Source organism: Lampris incognitus, chromosome 8 (genome assembly GCF_029633865.1).
Source record: "Lampris incognitus isolate fLamInc1 chromosome 8, fLamInc1.hap2, whole genome shotgun sequence".
NCBI classification, from domain to species: domain Eukaryota; kingdom Metazoa; phylum Chordata; class Actinopteri; order Lampriformes; family Lampridae; genus Lampris; species Lampris incognitus.
The window spans coordinates 47,350,289-47,373,050 of NC_079218.1; the positions used below are offsets into that span (position 1 = coordinate 47,350,289).

The 22,762-nt window shown below is 48.4% G+C and overlaps 1 protein-coding gene across 1 annotated transcript; it reads left to right on the forward strand.

Moving 5' to 3' along the window:
- Positions 1-455: 455 nt before the first annotated feature.
- Positions 456-15,351, forward strand: mis18a (MIS18 kinetochore protein A). Its single transcript, XM_056284414.1, has 5 exons — positions 456-655; positions 3,374-3,437; positions 3,591-3,713; positions 10,761-10,863; positions 15,082-15,351. Exons 1-5 carry the CDS (start codon positions 517-519, stop codon positions 15,166-15,168), a joined length of 516 nt encoding a protein of 171 aa, XP_056140389.1. The 5' UTR covers positions 456-516; the 3' UTR covers positions 15,169-15,351.
- The last annotated feature ends 7,411 nt before the right edge of the window (positions 15,352-22,762 follow it).

Here is a 22,762-nt window from a genome sequence, read left to right on the forward strand (position 1 = left end):
GTTAGCTTTTATATAAAAAAAAAACAAAACAAAGCTTTAGCAATAGAAAATATTTAGAAAAGAAAAAAAATAAAGAAAAATAAAACAACTTGAAGATGTTAGTAAAATTTTACACTAAAAAATATTTAGAAAAAAAAAAGAAAGAAAAATAAAATAACTTGTAGACGTTAGTAATAATAGCCTGACTGGTATATTCTAACACGCTTACATGCAGTCAGCATGCATTCATCATATTATTTTCAAAAGAGGCAAATAATTTAAAAGTTGTATTTATTTCTATTTGCTAACACCTGCTAGCATAATATCTCCAACATATCGGAGATATTCAGAACACAAATGTGCGAAAGTAGACGAGGAGGGGGAAAAAAGAAGCAGAGGCGAAGAACTGTATCCGGGTTAAGCCCCGCCCACTCGCGCTGAACTGTATCCGGGTTAAGCCCCGCCAAACCGCTTGATAGCTCACGTCCGTTACACACCCGCGCGTTTTTGAAAAACACAAAACCCTTGTTTGCAGACATGGCCGACGCGGACTCCTTCAAGAAGAACGAGGACGACGAGCCGGTGGTCTTCAGCTGTGTGAAGTGCAAGCTGCTGGTCGGCGACTCGTTGTCCTGGGTCGGAAGCGAAACCAACCAGAGTCAAATCCTGTTATCGCGTGAGTTTTGACCTTTCGGTTCAGTCAGCTTGTACGTCTGCTATGGACCTGTCCGTCTAGCTGTCTGCCTGTCTGTATATTGCTATGGACCTGTCCGTCTAGCTGTCTACCTGTCTGTATATTGCTACGGACCTGTCCGTCTAGCTGTCTGTCTGTATATTGCTATGGACCTGTCCGTCTAGCTGCCTGTCTGTATATTGCTACGGACCTGTCCGTCTAGCTGCCTGTCTGTATATTGCTATGGACCTGTCCGTCTAGCTGCCTGTCTGTCTGTATATTGCTATGGGCCTGTCCGTCTAGCTGCCTGTCTGTATATTGCTACGGACCTGTCCGTCTAGCTGCCTGTCTGTATACTGCTACGGACCTGTCCGTCTAGCTGTCTGTCTGTCTGTATATTGCTACGGACCTGTCCGTCTAGCTGCCTGCCTGTCTGTCTGTATATTGCTATGGACCTGTCCGTCTAGCTGCCTGCCTGTCTGTCTGTATATTGCTGTGGACCTGTCCGTCTAGCTATCTGTCTGTCTGTATATTGCTACGGACCTGTCCGTCTAGCTGCCTGTCTGTATATTGCTATGGACCTGTCCGTCTAGCTGCCTGTCTGTCTGTATATTGCTATGGACCTGTCCGTCTAGCTGTCTGTCTGTATATTGCTATGGACCTGTCCGTCTAGCTGCCTGTCTGTATATTGCTACGGACCTGTCCCTCTAGCTGCCTGTCTGTATACTGCTACGGACCTGTCCGTCTAGCTAGCTGTCTGTCTGTCTGTATATTGCTACGGACCTGTCCGTCTAGCTGTCTGTCTGTCTGTATATTGCTATGGACCTGTCCGTCTAGCTGTCTGTCTGTCTGTATATTGCTACGGACCTGTCCGTCTAGCTGCCTGTCTGTCTGTATATTGCTATGGACCTGTCTGTCTAGCTGTCTGTCTGTATATTGCTACGGACCTGTCCGTCTAGCTGCCTGCCTGCCTGTCTGTATATTGCTACGGACCTGTCCGTCTAGCTGCCTGCCTGTCTGTATATTGCTACGGACCTGTCCGTCTAGCTGCCTGTCTATATTGCTACGGACCTGTCCGTCTAGCTGCCTGTCTATATTGCTACGGACCTGTCCGTCTAGCTGCCTGTCTGTATATTGCTACGGACCTGTCCGTCTAGCTGTCTGTCTGTCTGTATATTGCTACGGACCTGTCCGTCTAGCTGTCTGCCTGTCTGTATATTGCTACGGACCTGTCCGTCTAGTTGCCTGTCTGTATATTGCTACGGACCTGTCCGTCTAGCTGCCTGTCTGTATATTGCTACGGACCTGTCCGTCTAGCTGCCTGTCTGTATATTGCTACGGACCTGTCCGTCTAGCTGCCTGTCTGTCTGTATATTGCTACGGACCTGTCCGTCTAGCTGTCTGCCTGTCTGTATATTGCTACGGACCTGTCCGTCTAGCTGCCTGTCTGTATATTGCTACGGACCTGTCTGTCTAGCTGTCTGTCTGTATATTGCTACGGACTTGTCCATCTAGCTGCCTGTCTGTCTGTATATTGCTATGAACCTGTCCGTCTAGCTGCCTGCCTGTCTGTCTGTATATTGCTATGGACCTGTCCGTCTAGCTGCCTGTCTGTCTGTATATTGCTATGGGCCTGTCCGTCTAGCTGCCTGTCTATATATTGCTACGGACCTGTCCGTCTAGCTGCCTGTCTGTATATTGCTACGGACCTGTCCGTCTAGCTGCCTGTCTGTATATTGCTACGGACCTGTCCGTCTAGCTGCCTGTCTGTCTGTATATTGCTACGGACCTGTCCGTCTAGCTGTCTGCCTGTCTGTATATTGCTACGGACCTGTCCGTCTAGCTGCCTGTCTGTATATTGCTACGGACCTGTCTGTCTAGCTGTCTGTCTGTATATTGCTACGGACTTGTCCATCTAGCTGCCTGTCTGTCTGTATATTGCTATGAACCTGTCCGTCTAGCTGCCTGCCTGTCTGTCTGTATATTGCTATGGACCTGTCCGTCTAGCTGCCTGTCTGTCTGTATATTGCTATGGGCCTGTCCGTCTAGCTGCCTGTCTATATATTGCTATGGACCTGTCCGTCTAGCTGCCTGTCTGTATATTGCTATGGACCTGTCCGTCTAGCTATCTGCCTGTCTGTATATTGCTATGGACTTGTCCGTCTAGCTGTCCGCCTGTCTGTATATTGCTATGGACCTGTCCGTCTAGCAGCTGCCTGTCTGTATATCTGTCTACATATACCAGTCTCTGTCTACCTATCGTCTACCTGTGTCTACATTCGTCTGTCTTCCTGTTTCTTTTTTCTGTCTGTCTACATAGACATACATGTTTGTCTGTCAACATATGTCTGTGTTTCTACGTCTAATGGCAGCCAAACACTCCGCTGCCATGTTTCATTCTGTTCTTTCTAATCTGTACAGAATGGACGGTTAAAGCGCTCGAACTTGCTCACTTTTGACTTTATTAACATACCAGTCTTGACATTAAACTCAGCTCCAGCCAGCATCACTTGTGGTCAGAGTCGCACTCTGATTGCTCCCCGGAACAACACAAACTAGAAACAACAATCCTGTTGTTACAGTGCGTTTCTATCCATCTACACATCTGTCTTGTCTGTCTGTCTCAGAATATGTCTGTCTGTCCATTTTACCTGTTTATTCAAGTTGCCGGACATGAGCAGTTGCCCATGAACTGACAGTTTTTGTGTGTTTTGATTGTAGGTGTCACAGACAACGTTTTGACCGGAGAGGAAACTGTCTATGAGCCAACCAAAAAAGCCCACTGGTAAGAACTGTTGCTTTGATATGCTGGGTGGGGAGGTTGCAGCAGAAGTGTTTTAGTTTTGCCCTTTCTTGAACCCAATTTGAAACTGTCCCCGTTAAACTAGCTCTGTAACTTAGCCTTGCTTTTGTTTTTTTCCTTTGCTTTTCGTTGCAGTCTGACCAAACCGCTCTTCTGTCGAGGCTGCAAGTCTGAGCTTGGCATGACTTACATATCCACACCTAAGTCGCTGGATTATAAAAGATTTATTTTCTTTTTCAATGTGGAAAAGCTCGACAGGTACGTTTTGGCCACGGCGAATGCTTTTTCTTTCTTTTTTTTTTAGGATAACAGGAACCAACATGACCAATCCATTTTGAAATGGGAAAACAAACTATTTACATTAATTCAGTGTATCGTTCAGATGCTTGTGCCAATATAAGATGCAGAGTAAACACTTCATTCATTAAGGCCATACTCGAATGCAGTGGATCCCCAAAGGGGGGCGCCCGAGAACCCAGGGAGGGCGCGAGGCTTTGTCTGCTCTGAAGGGGGGGGGTGCGCCAAAGATCACGGGGGGGGGGGGGGGGCGTGAGGCTTTTGTGCTCTGAGGTTGTCAAAGTGCACGTTCTGTGTTCGGTAGACACCAGGTATAACATAGGCTGTGCTATAGGTTTATAGCCCCCCTTGAAAGATCTAATTAATATTTGTCTGTCTGTGCTATGATTGCTTGAGTACGAATACTGTCGTCATACAGAAGAGACGGAGGGTGATTGCTCGTTGTGGGTTAGGGTCTCTCTCTCTCTCTCTCTCTCTCTCTCTCTCTCTCTCTCACTCAAACTCCAAATAATGTAATTGCGATTTTAAATTTTTTTTTATTTAGACCAATATTGCGATGATTTTTTTTCCAAAGTTCATTATCTTCTGTGTTATCCACTACTACTACTCTCAGTTGCTCCCGTTAGGGGTCGCCACAATGGATCATCCGTTTCCATCTCTTCCTGTCTTCTGCATCTTCCTCTGTCACACCAGCCACCTGCATGTCCTCCCTCACCACATCCATAAACCTCCTCTTTGACCTTCGTCTTTTCCTCTTCCCTGGCAGCTCCATATTCAGCATCCTTCTCCCAATATACCCACCATCTCTCCTCCACACATGTCCAAGCCATCTCAATCTTGTCTCTCTTACTTTGTCTCCAAACTGTCCAACTTGAGCTGTCCCTCTAATATACTTGTTCGTAATCCTGTCCTTCTTCATCACCCTCAGTGAAAATCTTAGCATCTTCAACTCTGCCACCTCCAGCTCCACCTCCTGTCTTTTCATCAGTGCCACTGTCTCCAAACCATATAACATAGCTGGTCTCACAACCATCTTGTTAACCTTCCCTTTAACTCTTGCTGGTACCCTTCTGTCACAAATCACTCCTGACACTCTTCTCCACCCACTCCACCCTGCCTTCACTCTCTTCTGCACTCCCCGTTACTTTGGACAGTTGACCCCAAGTATTCAAAGTCATCCAGGGGTTGCCACAGTGGATCATCCGTTTCCATCTTTTCCTGTCCTCTGCATCTTCCTCTGTCACACCAGCCACCTGCATGTCTTCCCTCACCACATCCATAAACCTCCTCTTTGGCCTTCGTCTTTTCCTCTTCCCTGGCAGCTTCATATTCAGCATCCTTCTCCCAATATACCCAGCATCTCTCCTCCACACATGTCCAAACCATCTCAATCTTGCCTCTCTTGCTTTGTCTCCAAACTGTCCGACCTAAGCTGTCTGTGTTATCCATTAAACACTGCAATAAATCATTCTGTAGTATGACCAGCACAACAGTCAACATATAAACTGCTCTTTCCTGTAGGCCAGGCCTACGTGTTGTGATGAAATGAGATGAATTGATACATGAACTGAAATGAATAACATCATTAGTTAACTACTGACTTGTAAAAAGAAAAACCTTCAATCACAGAATATTGACTGATTTAACTTCAAGCCTTATAAACAAGTAATATAATTATCATGACTTAGCTTTTTAATAAAATCTGAGAGAGGAACAACAAAGTGCTGCAGAACAGGCCTGGTGTGAACATTAATACCCATCCATCCATTATCCAAACCGCTTAAATACAAATCTTACTGATCTCCAGTCAGCAACAGATCACACAAACTAAAGTGCATAAACATAAAAAAATAACAAATCTGTGGCTCTACCACTCTAAAAATCTTTAGATAACCCAAAGTCCTGTTCCTGAAGCAACAGACAGGTACCTGGAGGCCACAAGGGCTGTCCAAAAGCTCCTGGGTGTCAGGGTCGCTATATTTGTCATTGAGGTATGCCAAGACCTTGGTTTTTTTAATCAACCGAGACAGGTCCGTGTCCTCATCATCTTCAGCCAGGAATAATGTAGCCAGAAGATGTAGAACTGGCTTGAGGTAGGAGATGCTGATGTACTCCTCTGCAGAAAGAGCATCAGTAAATTCCTGGAGAGTATGTGGCACCTTGTGAATGGACTCTAACATGTCAATATCCTGTCAGGACAAGGGGGCGCACATTTTGATCGCCTAATAATACCTGGGGTATGGCCTTGGTTTGTTCCAGCACTCTTGGAATCATCATTTCTTTGGATCCTCATCTTGTTGGGCACTCAGTTATGAGGGTGTGCTCAGGAAGATTGAGCTCCCTCTGTGCCTGTCATTGCTGCCTTCTTCCAACTGTGGGAGAAGTGCCCCACCAGCAGGGCCGGTCCTATGCTATTCTGGGCCGGGGAGCAACCATTGGTCACCGCCACCGCCCCCCCCCCAAAAAAAAAAACCCCACAGACATGCACGACCGTGACAACCACCAACACCCATAAAGCCTAGGCCTACACACGCACACATATACCACACAGCTGTGTGTGGGGTGAGCACAGGCTACCAGAAGAAACAACCAATTCAAAATGATATCAACCACAGGACACAATTACAAGCAACCATGCCACAGCGGGCTATGTAAAGTCTTCCTCATTATCTTACCTTAAAACTTTACGCGTCGTGTCTTTGCACTGCTGAGACACACAATTAACAATCACTGCACTTACAGCAGAATCAGCTCAGAAAGTTTTTTGTTTTTTTTTCTGGGCCCCCCTCCAGACCTGGGCCTGGTGTGGTTGCTCCCGTTGCTACCCCCGCAGAACCGGCCCTGCCCACCAGCTTCTTGCACAGCCTTGTTGCTCTTGACACTTTGTCATCTTTCATTGCATTTTCTGAAAGAAATTTAAAAAAGAATTGTGTACTTTATACAATTTAAGTTGTGTGTTACTAGGCTATTGCAAGCACACACACACACAGCTACATTAGAAAACAAATTAATCTTTCATTCAGCCATTTTGTTCTTCATCTTTCACGTTCTCTTCTTTCTCTCTCTCTTGCTCTCTCTCTCACACACACAAAATACTGAAAACAACTTACCAATGGCAAGATATAATCGGTGGCCAAAACACTGGAGCCTGGTCCACTTGTTGAGCTGCGCTGGCATTGTACGTCAATAGGCAGACATGGTTTTCTTCATCGAGGTCGCAGCTCGCCCTTCTCTCAGGCCGGCTGCATTGTTCTCCCCAGTGGGGTCGTCCGGGAAGTAAGCAGTCTGAAGAGAGAGAGCTTTAGGTTGAATTCTTCATTGAGGAAACGCAGGGTCAGACTGGTAGGGTTCCACTGTATGGCTTGACCACATGTCCGTGGTAGTAGCGAAAAACTCCACTGTTTTTAGCTCCACTTTGACTCTGCCTGCACATTTTAAATAGCTGCGGTATGGCAACCTGGCTAAAATATGCGTGGGATGGTATGCTGTACCGTTTATCAAGTGTCTTTACCAAAGCCGTAAACCTGGCCTTGGTCATCGTGTTGATGGGCATAGTAACTTTCACTATAAACTCCGCTATCACCTGAGTCATTTTGCAGTGCCATTTTGAATCTTGTTCATGTTGAGATATGCTCTCAAATATTTCGGTCAGTGATCCCTGCCGGGTGGTGTTCGGCATACTTGACACAATGGTTGTCAGGTTTTTAGCCATTCAATTGTCATACGTGGCCTTGTGATGCTTTCTTAAGTGCTGGAACAGGTTTGTAGTGTTGCCCTGTGTTGTAGCTACGGTAGCAAGGCACATTCTGCACAGTACCTGACTCTGTGTAGCATCTTCTTTCCTAACGCCACAATAGGTCCAGACAACTGACGTACTGCTCTTTTTTGACACTAAAGCCACTTTTCAGTGTTCGGTTCTGCCGAGACCATTTCCACACGATAGTAACGTTACTGCTAAAATCAAAGCATAGCGTGGCAAGTTGTTTTCTTCATTTATTGCTCTCACCCACATGTCACGTGAATGTGGTGGGTACGTGAACGCCACATGGCCAGGTGTTTCAGACCCTCTGATTGGTTAGATTATGTAACATAAAAGAAACACTTTTTTTTTAATCACCTTTGCGATCTGAAAATTGCGTTCTATTACATTGCAGTTTCGGTTTGAATTCGATTAATCGTTCAGGCCTAATGGTCATGTGTACTATTCACAGAGGATTGGGGAATGGTAGCAATCACAGCATTGCAAGATGGTGACAGATGTACTCTTAGCCCCCCGCTCTCCCCTCGGTTCAGGGATGGTCATTCCCTCTTCACATAAATGGCGTCTTTGACTCCCTGTTTAAACCAGCGTTCCTCCTTATCAAGGATGTGCACATCCTCATCCTTGAAAGACTGGCCACCGGCCTGTAGATGGTGTAGACTGCTGAGTCCTGGCCTGATGTGTTAGCTCTTCTGTGTTGTGCCATCCTCTTGGCCAGTGTCTGTTTGGTTTCCCCGATGTACCGGTCACGGCAAACCTTCCGGTACTTAACAGCGTACACTTTAACGCTCTGTCTGTGCCGAGGGACCCGATCCTTGGGGTCAATGAATTTCTGGCATTGAAGATTGTTGTGTTGTTATTCTGTTAAGTACTCCGAGAGAGCCACGAAACCAGAGTCAAATTCCATTTATGTGCAAACTTACATGGCCAATAAACATGATTCTGATTCTTATGAGAAGGAAATCTTGTGTTACAAAATAGTTTTTAACCATCAGGATGCCCTACCTCTTAGACTAAACGTCTTCTTCCTAGAGATTGTTGAGTCACGGACTTGACGGGAGTGTGTAACACCAAGCACACACTAAAGAATTTAGGCCAGGATTTTCAAGTCCCAGACAAATTTTTGGTATCATAAGAACATAATAAGGAAATCTGCATGCAACCATTCCTGACAGTTGTTGTGAGGTATACAATGACACTTGTGATTAGTTTTTTTACAATATGTATTGCAGTATTACAGAATCGGGAATCAGGAGCCATTTATTGTCATTTCATCTATGTACTTGCGTATACAGAAGAAACAAAGTTTCGTTTCTCTCAGCCCACAGCAGTGCAACACAAAAGATAAAAACACATATCCAAAATTTGCCAATAACTACACCACCAAAAACATGCGGAAAACAGAGAGAACAAAGCAAAAAACATAAACCATTAACAACACGGTATATTCAGTGCAAGACAGTCCAAAAATTTCACTGTCCAGAGAACGAACGGCAGCCAGGACGTGAACTGCCGGCCTGCATGGGCTAGCAGTTAGCTTAGCTTGCCCCGCTTCTGCTGCCCTCAGTGTTTCCTCTTTGGGCACAGCTCTGGCCAGTGCCGTGGTCTTTGGGCCCAGCAGACCAGGTTCCCTCAGCCAATCCAACGCTAACTCTCCCAGCCAGACACCTTTGACACACCTCCCCCGCAGTCCACACGATGACACAAACGCAGACAAAAAAACTGCAAAGTCGATGCTAGGCGAGGGCGCCGCCAGACCTCCCCTAGGTGTTTCCTCTCGAGCACATCTCTGGGCACGGCCTTGGTGCCTGGGCCCACAGGATGCAGCAGACCAAGCTCTTTCAGCCGACCCGACGCCAGCTCTCCCAGCCATTAAACGAAATTGACGATCGCAGACATAAATCCTCGCAACCTTCACACGATGACACAAACTTAGATGTAGACATGAACAAGCACTGCATAGTCGGTACTGGGTGAGGCCACCGCAAACGTGAGTTCGCGCTGCCATCTTCCCACACCTCTATGAATAATAAAGAATAATAATAAGGAATGATAAGGAAAATGACATAATAATAAAAAGGATGACAATAAGGATTGAGGAAAAAGCTACATAATTTCAGCAGATATATGAAGCTTTTAACTCCCAAGTTCCATTTGCAAAGAAGTGATCACTGGCAATGATTCGGGTGGTTTTAGGAGGGAAAGAAGCCACTAAATTTGTCAGATACACTAGAATATTTTTCTCCAGAGTAGTCATAAAAAAGCGAACCTTGCTAGATTTCATTTTCTATCAAGCAATAACAATGTTAGCCCAAGACAAGAGATTGACTCAATTGACCTTACGCTGCATCCTTTGCAATGTGACTTTTGCACATGTATATCACAGTGTCGATTCTAAGCTCTATATTGTTCAGCCCTATCTGTGATCCAGTTTTAAACTAGTTGGAGACTCTTGTGTGAATTGTAATGTTCTTATTAAGTCTTGGCTTCAGAAGTGTGTGCTGGAACTGTCAGCCTCTACATCCAGTCCTATAATGTGTGTGCATTACCCTGTGCTTACCTGTCCTTCATATAATTGTATAGTGAGTGCACAACTAGGATGGAAGACAAGCCAGTAAGTGTGTGATGCTCTCAAGTTTTGAAAATCCTTTGGTGTGTGTGTGGTCGGCATTAGCCTTTGCCAAAAAGTACACATGGGACTAATCAACCAAAACCTATTCAGAATAAGAATCGACTTCATTTGACCAAGTGTGCTTATGCATTCGAGGAATTTTACTCTGGTTTACAGCAGCTTCTAGTACTTGCATATATCACTCACACAAAAAAGAAAAGGAAAAACAAAACAAGTATGTACGCACAACAGGTATGTCACTGCTATACAGTTTTGTTATAGTTGAATAACTTGTGCTTATGTATTATATACTGTAACTTTATAACTTATTATGCTCATAATATATACTTGTATACTAAAATATATACTATATATTTAGCTATTATATACTATTTTATAACCGATATAATTTGTAGCCAGTGTACAGCAGTTATATGTGTATTTACAGTTGTGCATTTGTCCTGCACATCTGGTGTAGAATGAGGTCGTGCACATCGTAGATATGTAGGTGAGACATCTTGACCAGAGGGGCTATTTACAAAGTGTCATATTTGCATAATAACATATGTTCCAACCAAAGTGAATCCCAGTGTATTGAGTGCCTCAGTCCTGTATGCATCATGTCTGGCTTTTTCAGCTATGTGCTGGGCTCTGCAAACCAGGTGGGGGCCAAAGGGTATCCAAACAAAGAGCCAGTCACCATGGAGTACAGAAACGATGTTGAACAACAACTGATACAGGTAAAATGCTGATGCAAAAAATATGATCAAAAAAATCTTCATTTACAGTTGTCTTGATTTGAGCTAAGCTTTTTTTTTTTTCTTTTTTTTTCATTTACCCACAACTTCAACATAAGTCAAATCATAACATGGTAGAATCCTCACTATTATGATGTGTGCAAGTTGTAAAAGCTAACAGACACATGCACTTTCCAGACCAGATGAAATGGCAACAGAGATCTGTGGCAATTAAATGGTAATCATGTTGCTATTTGACAAAGAGCTCGTGTAATTTTGTATTTCATCGCCTAGTAGCACAAATCCATCCCCGCTCTTTTTGGTAAACCATGTGCTGGCGGTGTTGGTTAACTCAGTGGTTCTCAAACTTTTTCTGTCATGCCCCCCTTTGGAGGATGAAAAATGTTCATGCCCCCCACCCCAACAAAATGGTGACAAAATGGGCCAAATTTAACTTTATTTAAATAACATCAAGAACATTCTTTTCACTTTTCTTTCAGTAATTTCTGTTGTGCAAATAACAAATGCAAGTTCCACTTCAACTTTATCAAACCTCTTTTTGTGACGTTTGTCACTAGATTGCTCCATCAGTCTGTGTGCTTTTTCAAAAAAACAGAGAAAATTTAAAAATCACTTTGCTAGAACGATAACAATAAAATGCAATCTGTGCAAAAAAAGAACAAATGCAGATATTTGAGGAAAACGATGAGCAAGTCAATTGTGAGCTCCAGTCTTATCACTGCATTAGTGGCTGCAATGAGCCGGTTTTGCACCGCACAACTTTTCAGAGCGGGGTTGCAGGCTTGATACCGCCACTCTCAAGTCATGCGCAATGTTGAGCTTAGATCTGTACTTTGTTTTAAGCGAGGCAACGGCAGAAAAGCCTCACAGAGATAGGATGTGGCGAAGGGAAGCGGGAATGCCCACAGCCCTCTGTCCTGTGAGTGGATACTCCCCTCTCCACACCAAGCCAGAATTCACTGTGTCTGAGCTGTAAAGCGCAGCCTCAGGGTGGAGTCGGATGCCATCTCGATGAGCTGGTCCTCTTCAGCAGAGCTGAAATCAGCAGGTGCTGCTGCATTGAATGGATGTCACCCAGTCATACTGAGCACCGTTGTCTGGGAAGTATTTTTGAAAGCATCCTCTCAGGGAAGAGATGTGCTCCCTACGACACGAGATCACTGCGGTGGCAACAGAATCACTGGTTTCAACAAATTCACTCAGATTCTCAAATGAAATCAGTATTTCTTTGATCAAGTCACCTGCCCCACATCTCAAGCTTCTGAGTGAATGCGCTGATCTTGCCTGCCAGGTCAGGAAGGTGCTTGTCTCTGCCTTGAAGCTGAAGATTTAATCCATACAGCTTTCCAAATATGTCGCTGAGATAAGCCAGTTTCACCAGAAGGTTTTCATCACTAAACTTGCTCGCAACTTCATGCACATGCCCCTCCTCCAGAAACACCCAGATTTCCTCTCCGGAGTTCAAAGATCATTTGAAATGTCGCATATACGTCTTGCAACTGCATCATCGTACAGAGGGACAGCCTTCAACTTTGCGGCACTTGTCTTATCAAACATAGTTGACACCGTGTCTAAAGCTGTGGGAGATATGAGCTCCTCTGCTATTGTGTGTGGTTTCTTGCTCTGTGCATGACTGTAGTCCGCTGACTTCCGGTTTCTACTGCAGCGGTCCTGCCAGTTGTTGTACATATCCAGTTACGTCCACAATTCCGTCCGTCCCTTCATCCTCATAGTTGTGGACGTAACTTGATATGTACAACCTGAAACTTTTCACCCGTTCGCCGGTAGGTGCAGGTGAAAGTTGGTCGACAATTTGTGTGCACGTCGTCGACGTTACCCATGGTAAATCTTGCAGGCATCGTGAAAAATATGCCATTGTCAATAGCACACGGCAACAAACAGGAAACTGATATGACCGTTGCAGTAGAAACCGGAAGTCAGTGGACTACAGTTGTGTGCTCCTCATCTCCCACCACGTTCACTGTGAACCCAAGAGCAAGAGAGGCTTCGTTATATTTTCTTAACTTGGCTTTTGGTTGATTACCATCAGCTAAGCACTTTGTTTTGGCAAAGTGCGTAACATTTTGCCAAATCATTATGCGGCTTGACAAGACCATACCGGATCAGTCGAGGCTCCATACCAGGATTGGCTGAGGACTGGAGTAACAACGGCCGCCATTGGTGCTGTGCCCTCACAGGACAATCCGCCGTGGCGACCCCTGAAAAACAGGGAACAAGCTGAGAGAAGAAGAAGAAGAAGACCGTCCGCTAAGCGCTTCGACTTGTTTGTCTCGGGAGCATCGCCTGTCTTTCTTTTCGTCCCTGTCAGTCTCTCTGTTCTGTGAACCTACAGACTCTCTGTCTCATGACAGCACGTCTTGTCGATTGATCGGCCGTGAAAAAGATTCCGATGTCAAAGCAGTTTTCTGCACTACACCCCCCCCCCTCCATCATGCCTCTGTGCCCCCCCCCCCGGGGGGGGGGCGCCTCACACTTTGAGAAACACTGGGTTAACCGATGACATCAGCTGGGTTGTGGGAGTCCTATAGTGTTGAAATGAGCTCTGGTACCAGACAGACTGAGGATGACCTCATCTCTCCACAGGCAGCTCCTGCAAGAGGCTTTCTTCTCCACATGCCAACATCTGCACTGATTTTATTTGCTCAAGGTCTTCTTTTGTGTGCAGATGTTCTGCACTGTTAAAACTGATGTTTGAACCTCTTTATACGGCAATAATCCATTTTAACTTTTAATTTGATTCCGGGTCAATCAGTGCATTTTTCAGTCTATATTGACTCAATTATGCAAGTGCATATAGACTTCTAAAAAGGGATCAACGCAAAGGTAAAGACGTTGCCCAAGTTAATTTGATATCTCAAGGTTCTTTGTTCAAGAATAAAAGAAAATACCTGTAATACCATTAATCGGCCCATAGGGGGTGATCGTGTCTTGGAATGCCAGGCAGCCCCTTATTACACTTGCACCACGGACAATGGATGTGATGGGGGGGGGGGGTGTTGAGGAATCTTTGTTAGAAGAAAAACATGTTTTGATCATTTCACTTGTGTGTGTGTGTGGCATGTTTGACCTACTTTAACCCGCGAGTTCGACTTTCCCCTGATGGAGAGACGCTGTCGTTATCTGTATATCTCAAAGGTGATTGATCACTTTCAGCGGTGTTGCGCATACGAGCCTCAGAATCCCCGAGCAGTTTGCTCTGCCAGTGAGGAAGGTTGGAAAATGTGACCATTAAAGTTTAGAAAGCAAGACAAAACACGACACCGGCCTTTATCCCGATCCGCTCAGCCAGAACGCCCGCAGGACTTAATCATTTCTCTGACTGCGTCATGTGCTCCTATCACATCCGATTGTCCGTGAAGGCTTTTTGTCCCTTGCCGTTCTGGACGCTTCCTGTGGGAGCGTCGGCGCCGCGAACTGCATGACCCCCCCCCCCCCTCCTTGGTTTGAGCACAGCTTCCACCATCTAATTCGTGTCGCACGTTGCTCTGGCTCGACCGTGCGCCCCTCGAACAAAGGGGGGCGCTTAATTTCACCGCGCGGTTGAGTGATGTGGCTTGGCTCCGGTTTTAAATCCGTCACGTCGACCTTCTTTAGTGATCCTGACAACGCATTCATCTCAGGTTGACTTATCAAAACATACAGTCAGAAATGATCAGGAACGGGCGTCGGGGTGGCGTGACGGGTCTGTTCCGTTGCCTACCAACACGGGGATCGGCGGTTCGAATCCCCGTGTCGCCCCCCCCCCCCCCCCCGGCTTGGTCGGGCGTCCCTACGGACACAATTGGTTGTGTCTGCGGGTGGGAAGCCGGATGTGGGAATAGACTCAGTTTGGTCCGAGCCAACACCCAGACATGCCGCCGCCACCGCTAATGTATTCTGTCTGTCTGTCTCTCGCAGACACTTGTTTGGGTTCTCCAGTTTGCATACTTAATGACCTGTCTCCCCTCCCCTCCCCTCCCCTCCCCTCCCCTCTTACCCCTCTTGTTGTCGTTATTCTTCTCTCCTCCCCTCTTACCTGTGCATTTCCCCCCTTTCTCATTCCTTCTGCCCCTTGACCCCCCACCCCCTTCTCCTCCACACATTCCAAACTCTCTTTCTCCCCCTTCATCACATCTTTCCTTCAACTCTGACTGCCCCCCCACCACCACCACCACCACCGCCCGACCTCCGATCTCCCAGATGAAGACGCTGATGGTGTCCATGGCGCAGAAGCTGGAGTACATGGAGACCAGCGCCCTGGACGACACTGGAAGCCTCCTGAAGTGATGGCACTTCGTTTGGTTCGTCCTGCGTTACGGGGTTGAGGGGGGGGGGGGTGTTCAGATCCGGAGATAACGCCCCCCCTCCCCCCCCCACCCCGCCTCAAATACACCGTTTTTCTTCACAGTTCAGGTCTGGAACCATCTCACCTTGTGTGTGTGTGTGTGTATATATATATATAATATTTTATATGGGGTTAAATGTCATCAGGCCTCACATCCAGCAAGCTATCGTACTGATCAGCCTCACTGTCTTTGTCCGTTTCCTCAAGTGTTTGTCGTCCTCCTGGCAGTCCCCTCCCCCCCCCCCCCCGCTTCGTGAGCAGAGCTTTTATCACGACTGTTCATTTTTTTTGGGACGTTGTCCTCCATCGCTGTAAGACCTCTTCGATGCCCGTCTTAACGGTTCCACGTCAGGCTCCCTCGCCGTCGTCACATGAGCAATTTTGTGTATTAAAATATCAAAACGAAATTTAAAAAAAAACAAAAACAGAAGCGCTCTTTTGTATCCGTATTTAGGAAATAAAACCGTGTTGACAAACCTTTTAAATGTTTTCTTCTTCTTTTTTTTTTCTCCTGTCTTCGAAGGCCCCGGATTGTCAGGAGCCGCGTTCATCCCGCCTCGCCTTTATTGTGGTCTAATTAAAGGTAGCTAATGGACTTTAGGGATTAAGCAGCCACCTTTCAGGGGTTTTGGGGGCTTGCGGGGCAGCTGACGCAAAGAAGGGATTTTGTGTGTGTTTACCGGCTGAACCTCGAACGCGCCCAGCAGCACTTTCTACCGGGGCGAGGAAGGCGGCTGGCACGAGCGCCCTCCCGCACCCGCCGAGTTTCATCAGCCCTGCCGGTGCAACAACAGCCGGAGACGGCCAACCAGCACGCTGTATCCAAGGGCAGGTTGCGATGGCAACTGACAACACGTGCTTACACCGGGTGCCTGTTGCCAGCTCGTCGTCGTGCTCGCTGCCAGACGACCAGCCAGCCCGCCCGCTCGCATGCCTGTCAGCAGACGTTACCCCTCCTCCCACGCTCAGGCTGGTGTCCCCGCCTCCCCAACACCCCCAACACACACACGCAGACCCCCCCCCCCCCCAGTTTGAGACCCTAACGCGAGACTGAAGAGTGATGGAAGGTCTCTGTCAGTCAACGTTGTGTCCGGAGGAAGTGGTTCACCTTCCTGTGGTCTCCTTACCCGGATTACTGAGCGGGCATCAAGACCCCCTGATCTGTGTGAGTGTGCTGTGTTTTCCACCTCGCAGACTCCTCCCTCTCTACTATACCCCCCCCTCCTCCTCCTCCTCCTCCTCCTTTTTCCTCATCCCGCCAACATTTCGAGGAGGGGGGGGGGGGAGAAAAAAAACAACCCACCAAATCAGCCGCGTGGCTTTTGTTGTTGTTGTTGTTGTTTGTGTTTTGTCGGTCCAGTCCTGTTGCCAGTGGAGGACGGACCAGCTCTTCTGGGCTCACCTCGGACAGAACGCGGCCGGGCCACATATGAGCGGTGTCCTGTTGGACACTGAGCAAAAAAAAAAAAAAAAAAAAAAAGTTTGCTTGTCCAGTTAGACCAGTGAGTCTCATTTCAGCATCATCATCATCATCATCATCATCCTCATCATCATCACTCTGAATGGAGAAGTGCGGTCCCAGAAGTCATCTAGCCGTTTTATACGTATATAGACCTGATGTTGAGCATGCATTGCACTCCAAAGTGCAATTATTGCAGCGGTTTAAACCCGCTCACCCCCCCCCTCCCCTTGTCAGCCCAACCTGTCTTCACCCACCCAAGCCAGGAGACAAACACACGCGCGCGCACGCGCGCGCGGGCACCAGTCAATACGTGTACACGCTGCAAGCGCTCAGGGACAAAGGATGAATAATGCACAAGTGGTGTCTTGAGTGAAAGTCGCCTCCCCTCTTCGCCTGCGTTCACCTTCCCTAAGCAATAAGGAAGCAATGTTGCCATGGAGGCAATGAAGCCTCGGCGCGCAATCAGCCAATGACGGCCTTTCCTGTATCCAGCGACGGACCAATGGCGGCTCGGGCTGGATGTTGTTGCCACAGACACCGAGCTTCCATTGGCCGAGCGCCGCTCTTTGATTGGATTCCTGCTCTTGTTTTTGAGAGGGAAACGTTTCGGGGAGTGCCAACTTAGCGAACACGTTTGTTTTTTGTTTTTCATCGAGAAAAGAAGAATGTTGTGGCAGACGGACAGCCACGTCTTGTTCTGAAATGTAGGAGAAATGTCAATACATTCGTTTTTGATAAAGGCAAGAATTCAGCCCTGTCAGACTCTTGTTGCTGGTGAAACAAGGTGTTGATCTGACAAAAGGCAACAACCGTGTGCGTGCGCTAGCGCGCGCGTGCGCGCGTGTCCACTTTAATCGGCTCTCATTTTTTGCTTATTTGCTTTCGTCTTGGACCGCTTCTATTCCACCCCATCACCCTGCTTTATTTTCCTCTTGACAAAGGAGCCCCACCCCACCAGTTGCTTGTACAGAACCAGTACACCACCCCCCCCCGGGCCTTATGATCCATTAAATGTCAGTTTTCCACGGCACCACCCCCCTCCCAACATAGTCAGAGAGGTGTCTATTTTCTGTGCTTCACATTTCCAGTGCAACGGCAAACCTCGCAGGAATTCATCCGCTTGACTTTTTCAGTTCAAGCGGATGAATTTTAACGACGGTCTGTTTCAGTGGAGTTTGTGTCCGCCTCCTTTTTTTCTTCTTCTTCTTCTTCTTTTTCTCCTGCGAATAATAAAATAAAACTCGTGTAAATCATCCCAAATATTGCTTGATCCAACCCGCGGGAGTCGGGACGAGACGCTTCCCCGCTTCAGCTGCGGACGAGACCGCGTAAGGAATTCTGAACCGGCGTCGTCCCCCCCTCCTCCTCCCCCCCCCTCCAGGAACCAGCGGGACTTTCAAGTTGATCATTTGTTATATTTTCGTTACATTTGATCCCTCGACTGTAACCGAGAGCTCCTTTTGAAGAGCCGCCGTCTTAAACCGGCTCTGGCGTCCTGCGGCGTCGCGCCGGACGGCGGGGAGCAGCTGGGCCCGGTCAGGTGTTTCTGATGAAGGCGACGGTCCAACCCCCCCCCCCTCCCTCCCCCTCCGATGCGGAAACATCGTGTATGTGAAAACGGTCTTCGCAGTACGGGCGGCTTTTTTTGATGCCAGGGCGGCTCAAGAGCCCCCACACACCCCACCCGCCCCCACCACCTCCCCCTTTTCTGGTAAAATGTGTAAAATCTCTGGAGAAAGTCAAAGCCTTCTAGTTTCCTTAATCGCCTCCGAATGTGTCAGTGATGCAGCAACGAAGCCTGCCAGTCAGTAAGTCATCTGACAGAATAACCCAAATGCCCCCCCCGACCCCGACCCCCCCCCCGGGGCTGGACAAAGCCTCCTAGTTCCTCAGAAACACCTGCTTCTTTATGCCCTTCTTTGTGGCTGGGGTCCTTGTCTGCCAGGTAGTCTGGTTGACCTCGTCTCTCGCTCTCCCGTCATGGAGGCACCGGCGATGTTCTCCTCCTACGTGGCTAAATGACGCTCTTCAGATTGCGTGCGTGCGCGTGCGTGCACGAACCCCCGGCGTCCGGCGGAGCGCGCTGGGTTAATTGTCTGCTTTTCTCAGACACAAAGGCTCCACCGTGTTGCCAGCGAGTGCGCGCGCGTGCGCGAGGGACGCGGAGGGTGTTGAAAACAGGATTAGTGTCATTCTGATCTAAGCCTGAACAGATTGACACAGATGAAGGTCTGTTTTACGGTAAGTGGTCAGTTTGCCTCTCTTAAAGGGGACCAGCGGTGATTACAGTGTCGGGATCAGTTCCTCTTGATGCGGCCGTGGGCAGATCCTGTTAGGGAACACTTCCTACTAAACCTGTAGCGAATTCGGGGGATGCGGGACGTCCGCAGCCGGGACGCGAACCCGGGTCTCCCGCACCGCGGGGCGACTACGTTAACCAGTCGACTAAAGGGTCCGACCCGTTAGCCAAGGGCTAGCGAGCCTATTCAGCCCTTAATCGTTACGCTGCCCCCGCGCGTTTCTGCACACGCGCTCCCTCGCGCCTCTGGGCGCACGCGCTTCCGGTGACCTCAAGGTCTCACCATCCCACCCACTTCTGACACTAATGTAGCGAATTCGGGGGGGGGCGGGGCGGGAACCCGGATCTCCCTCCCCTTTAATGTGCGACTACGTTAACCAGTCGAGTCCACTGGTTGACGTAGTCGCCCGTGTTGCAGGAGGCCTGGGTTCGCGTCCCGGCTGCCCCCCCCCTCCGAGTTCGCTACACGGGCTTTACTCCCAACACCGCCCCTGTAATTGCGGAGGTACAACAAATAGGATGTCCAGTATTGCGAGATTAAAGGCTTCGGCATCGTCTGAGGTGACGACATCGCGTCAGCGGAGACGTCTGTGTATTTGCCGGACGTGTGACAGCAGCTGGTCTCCTCTCCAGACGATCATTGAAAGATTTACCCCCCCATAATTATTATTTTGTCTTGGGTCTTATTAGAAATAAAAACTCCAGCATCTCTATCCCCGACCTGACGGAAGTTGTTGAACGTATTATCTGCCGAGGTGGGGCTGTGCTCCTGTCACATGGCGGCTAACACACCCGAGGGCCCACACCCCCCCCCCTAATGATCACTGCTGCGCTAATAGTTTGTTTTTTCCCCCCTTCCCCTTTTTTCTCCCCAGTTGAATTTTGGTCAATTACCCCACTCCTCCGAGCCGTGCCGGTCGCTGCTCCACCCCCCTCTTCTGCCGATCCGGGGAGGGCTGCAGACTACCACGTGCCTCCTCTGATACACGTGGAGTCGCCAGCCGCTTCTTTTCACCTGACAGTGAGGAGTTTCGCCAGGGGGACGTGGCGCGTGGGAGGATCACCCCCTCCTCCCACCTGATTAGGCGCCCCGACCGAGTCAGGCGGCGCTAGCGCAGCGACCAGGAGGACACACACCCACATCCGGCTTCCCACCCGCAGACACTGTGTCTGTAGGGACGCCCGACTAAGCCGGTGGGTAACACGGGGATTCGAACCGGCGATCTCCCGTGTCGGTATGCGAGGGCATAGACCGCTACGCCGCCCGGAGTTTAACCTGTACGCGTGCCTCGGGTGTGTGCCATCCTTTCGCTCACACGGCTATGGCGACGCCGTAGGGTTCCTTGTCCCGGCCTGCTCGCCTGACTTGAGCCGCCGGGGGATTTTGGCAAACCGCTCGCCTCCTCGGTAAACAAAGGGCTCAGCATCTAATGCATTTTAGAGCCACTCTTGCCCCTCGGCTTTTATCGGCTTAGCCATGCCGATTCTAATCGGAGCCCTGTTTGTGCTGTGTGTGTGTGTGTGTGTGTGTGTGCGCGCGCGCGCGCGCGGACAGCTTTGGGGGAAACCCCCATTTTTTGTCTCGTGGAGGCAGTGTTACCCGAAAGAGATTTGTGAATCGGACTGCATGGCAGCCGCAGCTGAGTAGATTAGTTGTGCGTGCGCGTGCATGCGTGTGTTTGCGTGTGTGTGTGTAGGAAGCGGACACATCTATAAATGTATGTATCGGGGCCCCGCGGGTGGTTCAGCTGTCGCAAGGGTATCCATACCACCACAGACAGGTGTCTCATGGGAAGTGTATATGGTATGTGGGGGAGAGGGGGAGGGGGGGTGCGGCACGTTTGGGCGAGGTTGTAATGGCCTGACCCGCAAACCCTGCACGGCCGGAGGCAGGCACACACTTGGTGCCTCAAGGATGAATTAGGCCCCTCGGTTTCACCATGCCTAATGCGATGGACTATTACAGAACTGTTTCATACTAGAATGGTAACCTAGTATTTATTACTGGCTTAATTGGAAGTATTGTAATAGCGTGTAAGGGTCAGGGTGATATACATACATTATATATTTATATATATATATATATATGTGTGTGTGTGTGTGAAATGTCAGGGTGCTTTCATAAGATCTCGTAGAAAATAATGCACTTCCGCTTCCGGTTCACAGTCAGTTCAGCGTCGTTGTCGGATGTATGACATGCTAAGTTGGAGCTAGTAAACTACCTCGACTACGTCTACTCTCACGTCTCCTGTCTCGTTGTTTTCTAACTCCACAGTACCACATCTGAATTTTATGTTTTCTGAAGAGTTCGTTCCTTTCCCGCTCGAAGTCTTCAAATATACTATTGAGTCTGAAGCCCCCCTCCCCCCAACCATGACTCAAGGTCTCCCAACTTTAATTCCAAAACCGAAAAAATATTCGCAATTGATGGATAATTGGATAATTGAGAAGTAATCGATTAGGAACTGATTGGGTTCGAGCCCCGCCCCCCTAGGGTAGTCCAACCTTGGGGGTCGCCCCGGGTCGTCCTCTGTGTGGAGTTTGCATGTTCTCCCCGTGTCTGCGTGGGTTTCCTCCGGGTGCTCCGCCCCCCCCCCACAGTCCAAAGACCTGTACATGTGCACCTTAAATTCTAAAAGTTAAGTTACTCAAAAAAAAAAGAGGAAACCGAGCATCATGGGAAAAGTAAGTAAATTAGCTTAATTGTGTCATGTTATGTGACACTATTCAGCCACCAAAGGACTCACAAATCGGAGAAGATGGACAACCAGTGAGCAAGTGTGGGCCCTGTGTGATGGCCTGGCGGCCTGTCCAGGGTGTCTCCCCGCCTGCCGCCCAACGGCTGCTGGGATGGGCTCCAGCATCCCCGCCACCCTGAGAGCAGGATAAGCGGTTCGGCTAATGAATGAACGCATGTAGTAGCATCAGGGGTGTAGCGCACAATTCTGTTCCCTGTACATAAGCAGTCTCCGTGGGCCCCTTACCTCTTTTGTCTCTCACACGTCACTTTTGGAGTTCTAGCATACTGTATATTATTTACAATCATAGTGCATTAATCTATTTTAACCTCACTATCTTGCAGTGATTTAAAAAAAAATGTATAGTATTACTTGTAAGGGGTGAGGGGGGCCTCCGACAGCCTCCAGTATTTTCTTTAAGACCCTCAACCGATGTATTCAGCCAATGTGAACGGAAATTATGACACTAATTGGTTAGAAATAAAAATGTGCAGCCCAAAACAAACTTTTAATTCCAGGCTTCCTGAGGACCCCCCACCCCCAACCCCCATTTGTGGGTCCTCCCCCCTTTCCCCCAGACACAGAAGACGAGTGTGGAAGGTCCACCGGGCTCGGTGGGCGGGTGCGGGCGAAGAAAGCAGGCAGACACGCTCAGTTGGATTCAGTATAAAGATTTTTAAAATATTGTGTACAGCATAGAAATCTCTGAACAACCCCCAAAGACAAACAAAAAACCATCCATTTTAGAAAAGCTTACAAAAAAGACCCCCCCCCCCCGAAGTCCGTATCGATCTCAGTGTCGACCGGAAACTTACAAAGACGTAATTTCAAATGCTGACAAAACGTTGTGGATACTTAGAAACGTGGCATGCAGGGTTTCGGCTTCGACAGAGGGCAGCCGGCGAGGAGGCTTCCGGGTGGAGGTCCGGAGAGTCCCGTGACGCGGCCGCGACGAAGGCGCTCAGGCCGCAGGGCGACGGCGAGAATACTGGAATCCTACTGTGTATGTACAAGCGCTAAAAGTACACGTCACGCTC

Coding starts and splice junctions, on each gene's coding strand:
- mis18a (XM_056284414.1), top strand. CDS start 517: ATGGCCGACGCGGACTCCTTCAAGAAGAACGAGGACGACGAGCCGGTG. Junction 656..3,373: donor GAGTCAAATCCTGTTATCGC/GTGAGTTTTGAC, acceptor TTTTGATTGTAG/GTGTCACAGACAACGTTTTG. Junction 3,714..10,760: donor AATGTGGAAAAGCTCGACAG/GTACGTTTTGGC, acceptor TGGCTTTTTCAG/CTATGTGCTGGGCTCTGCAA.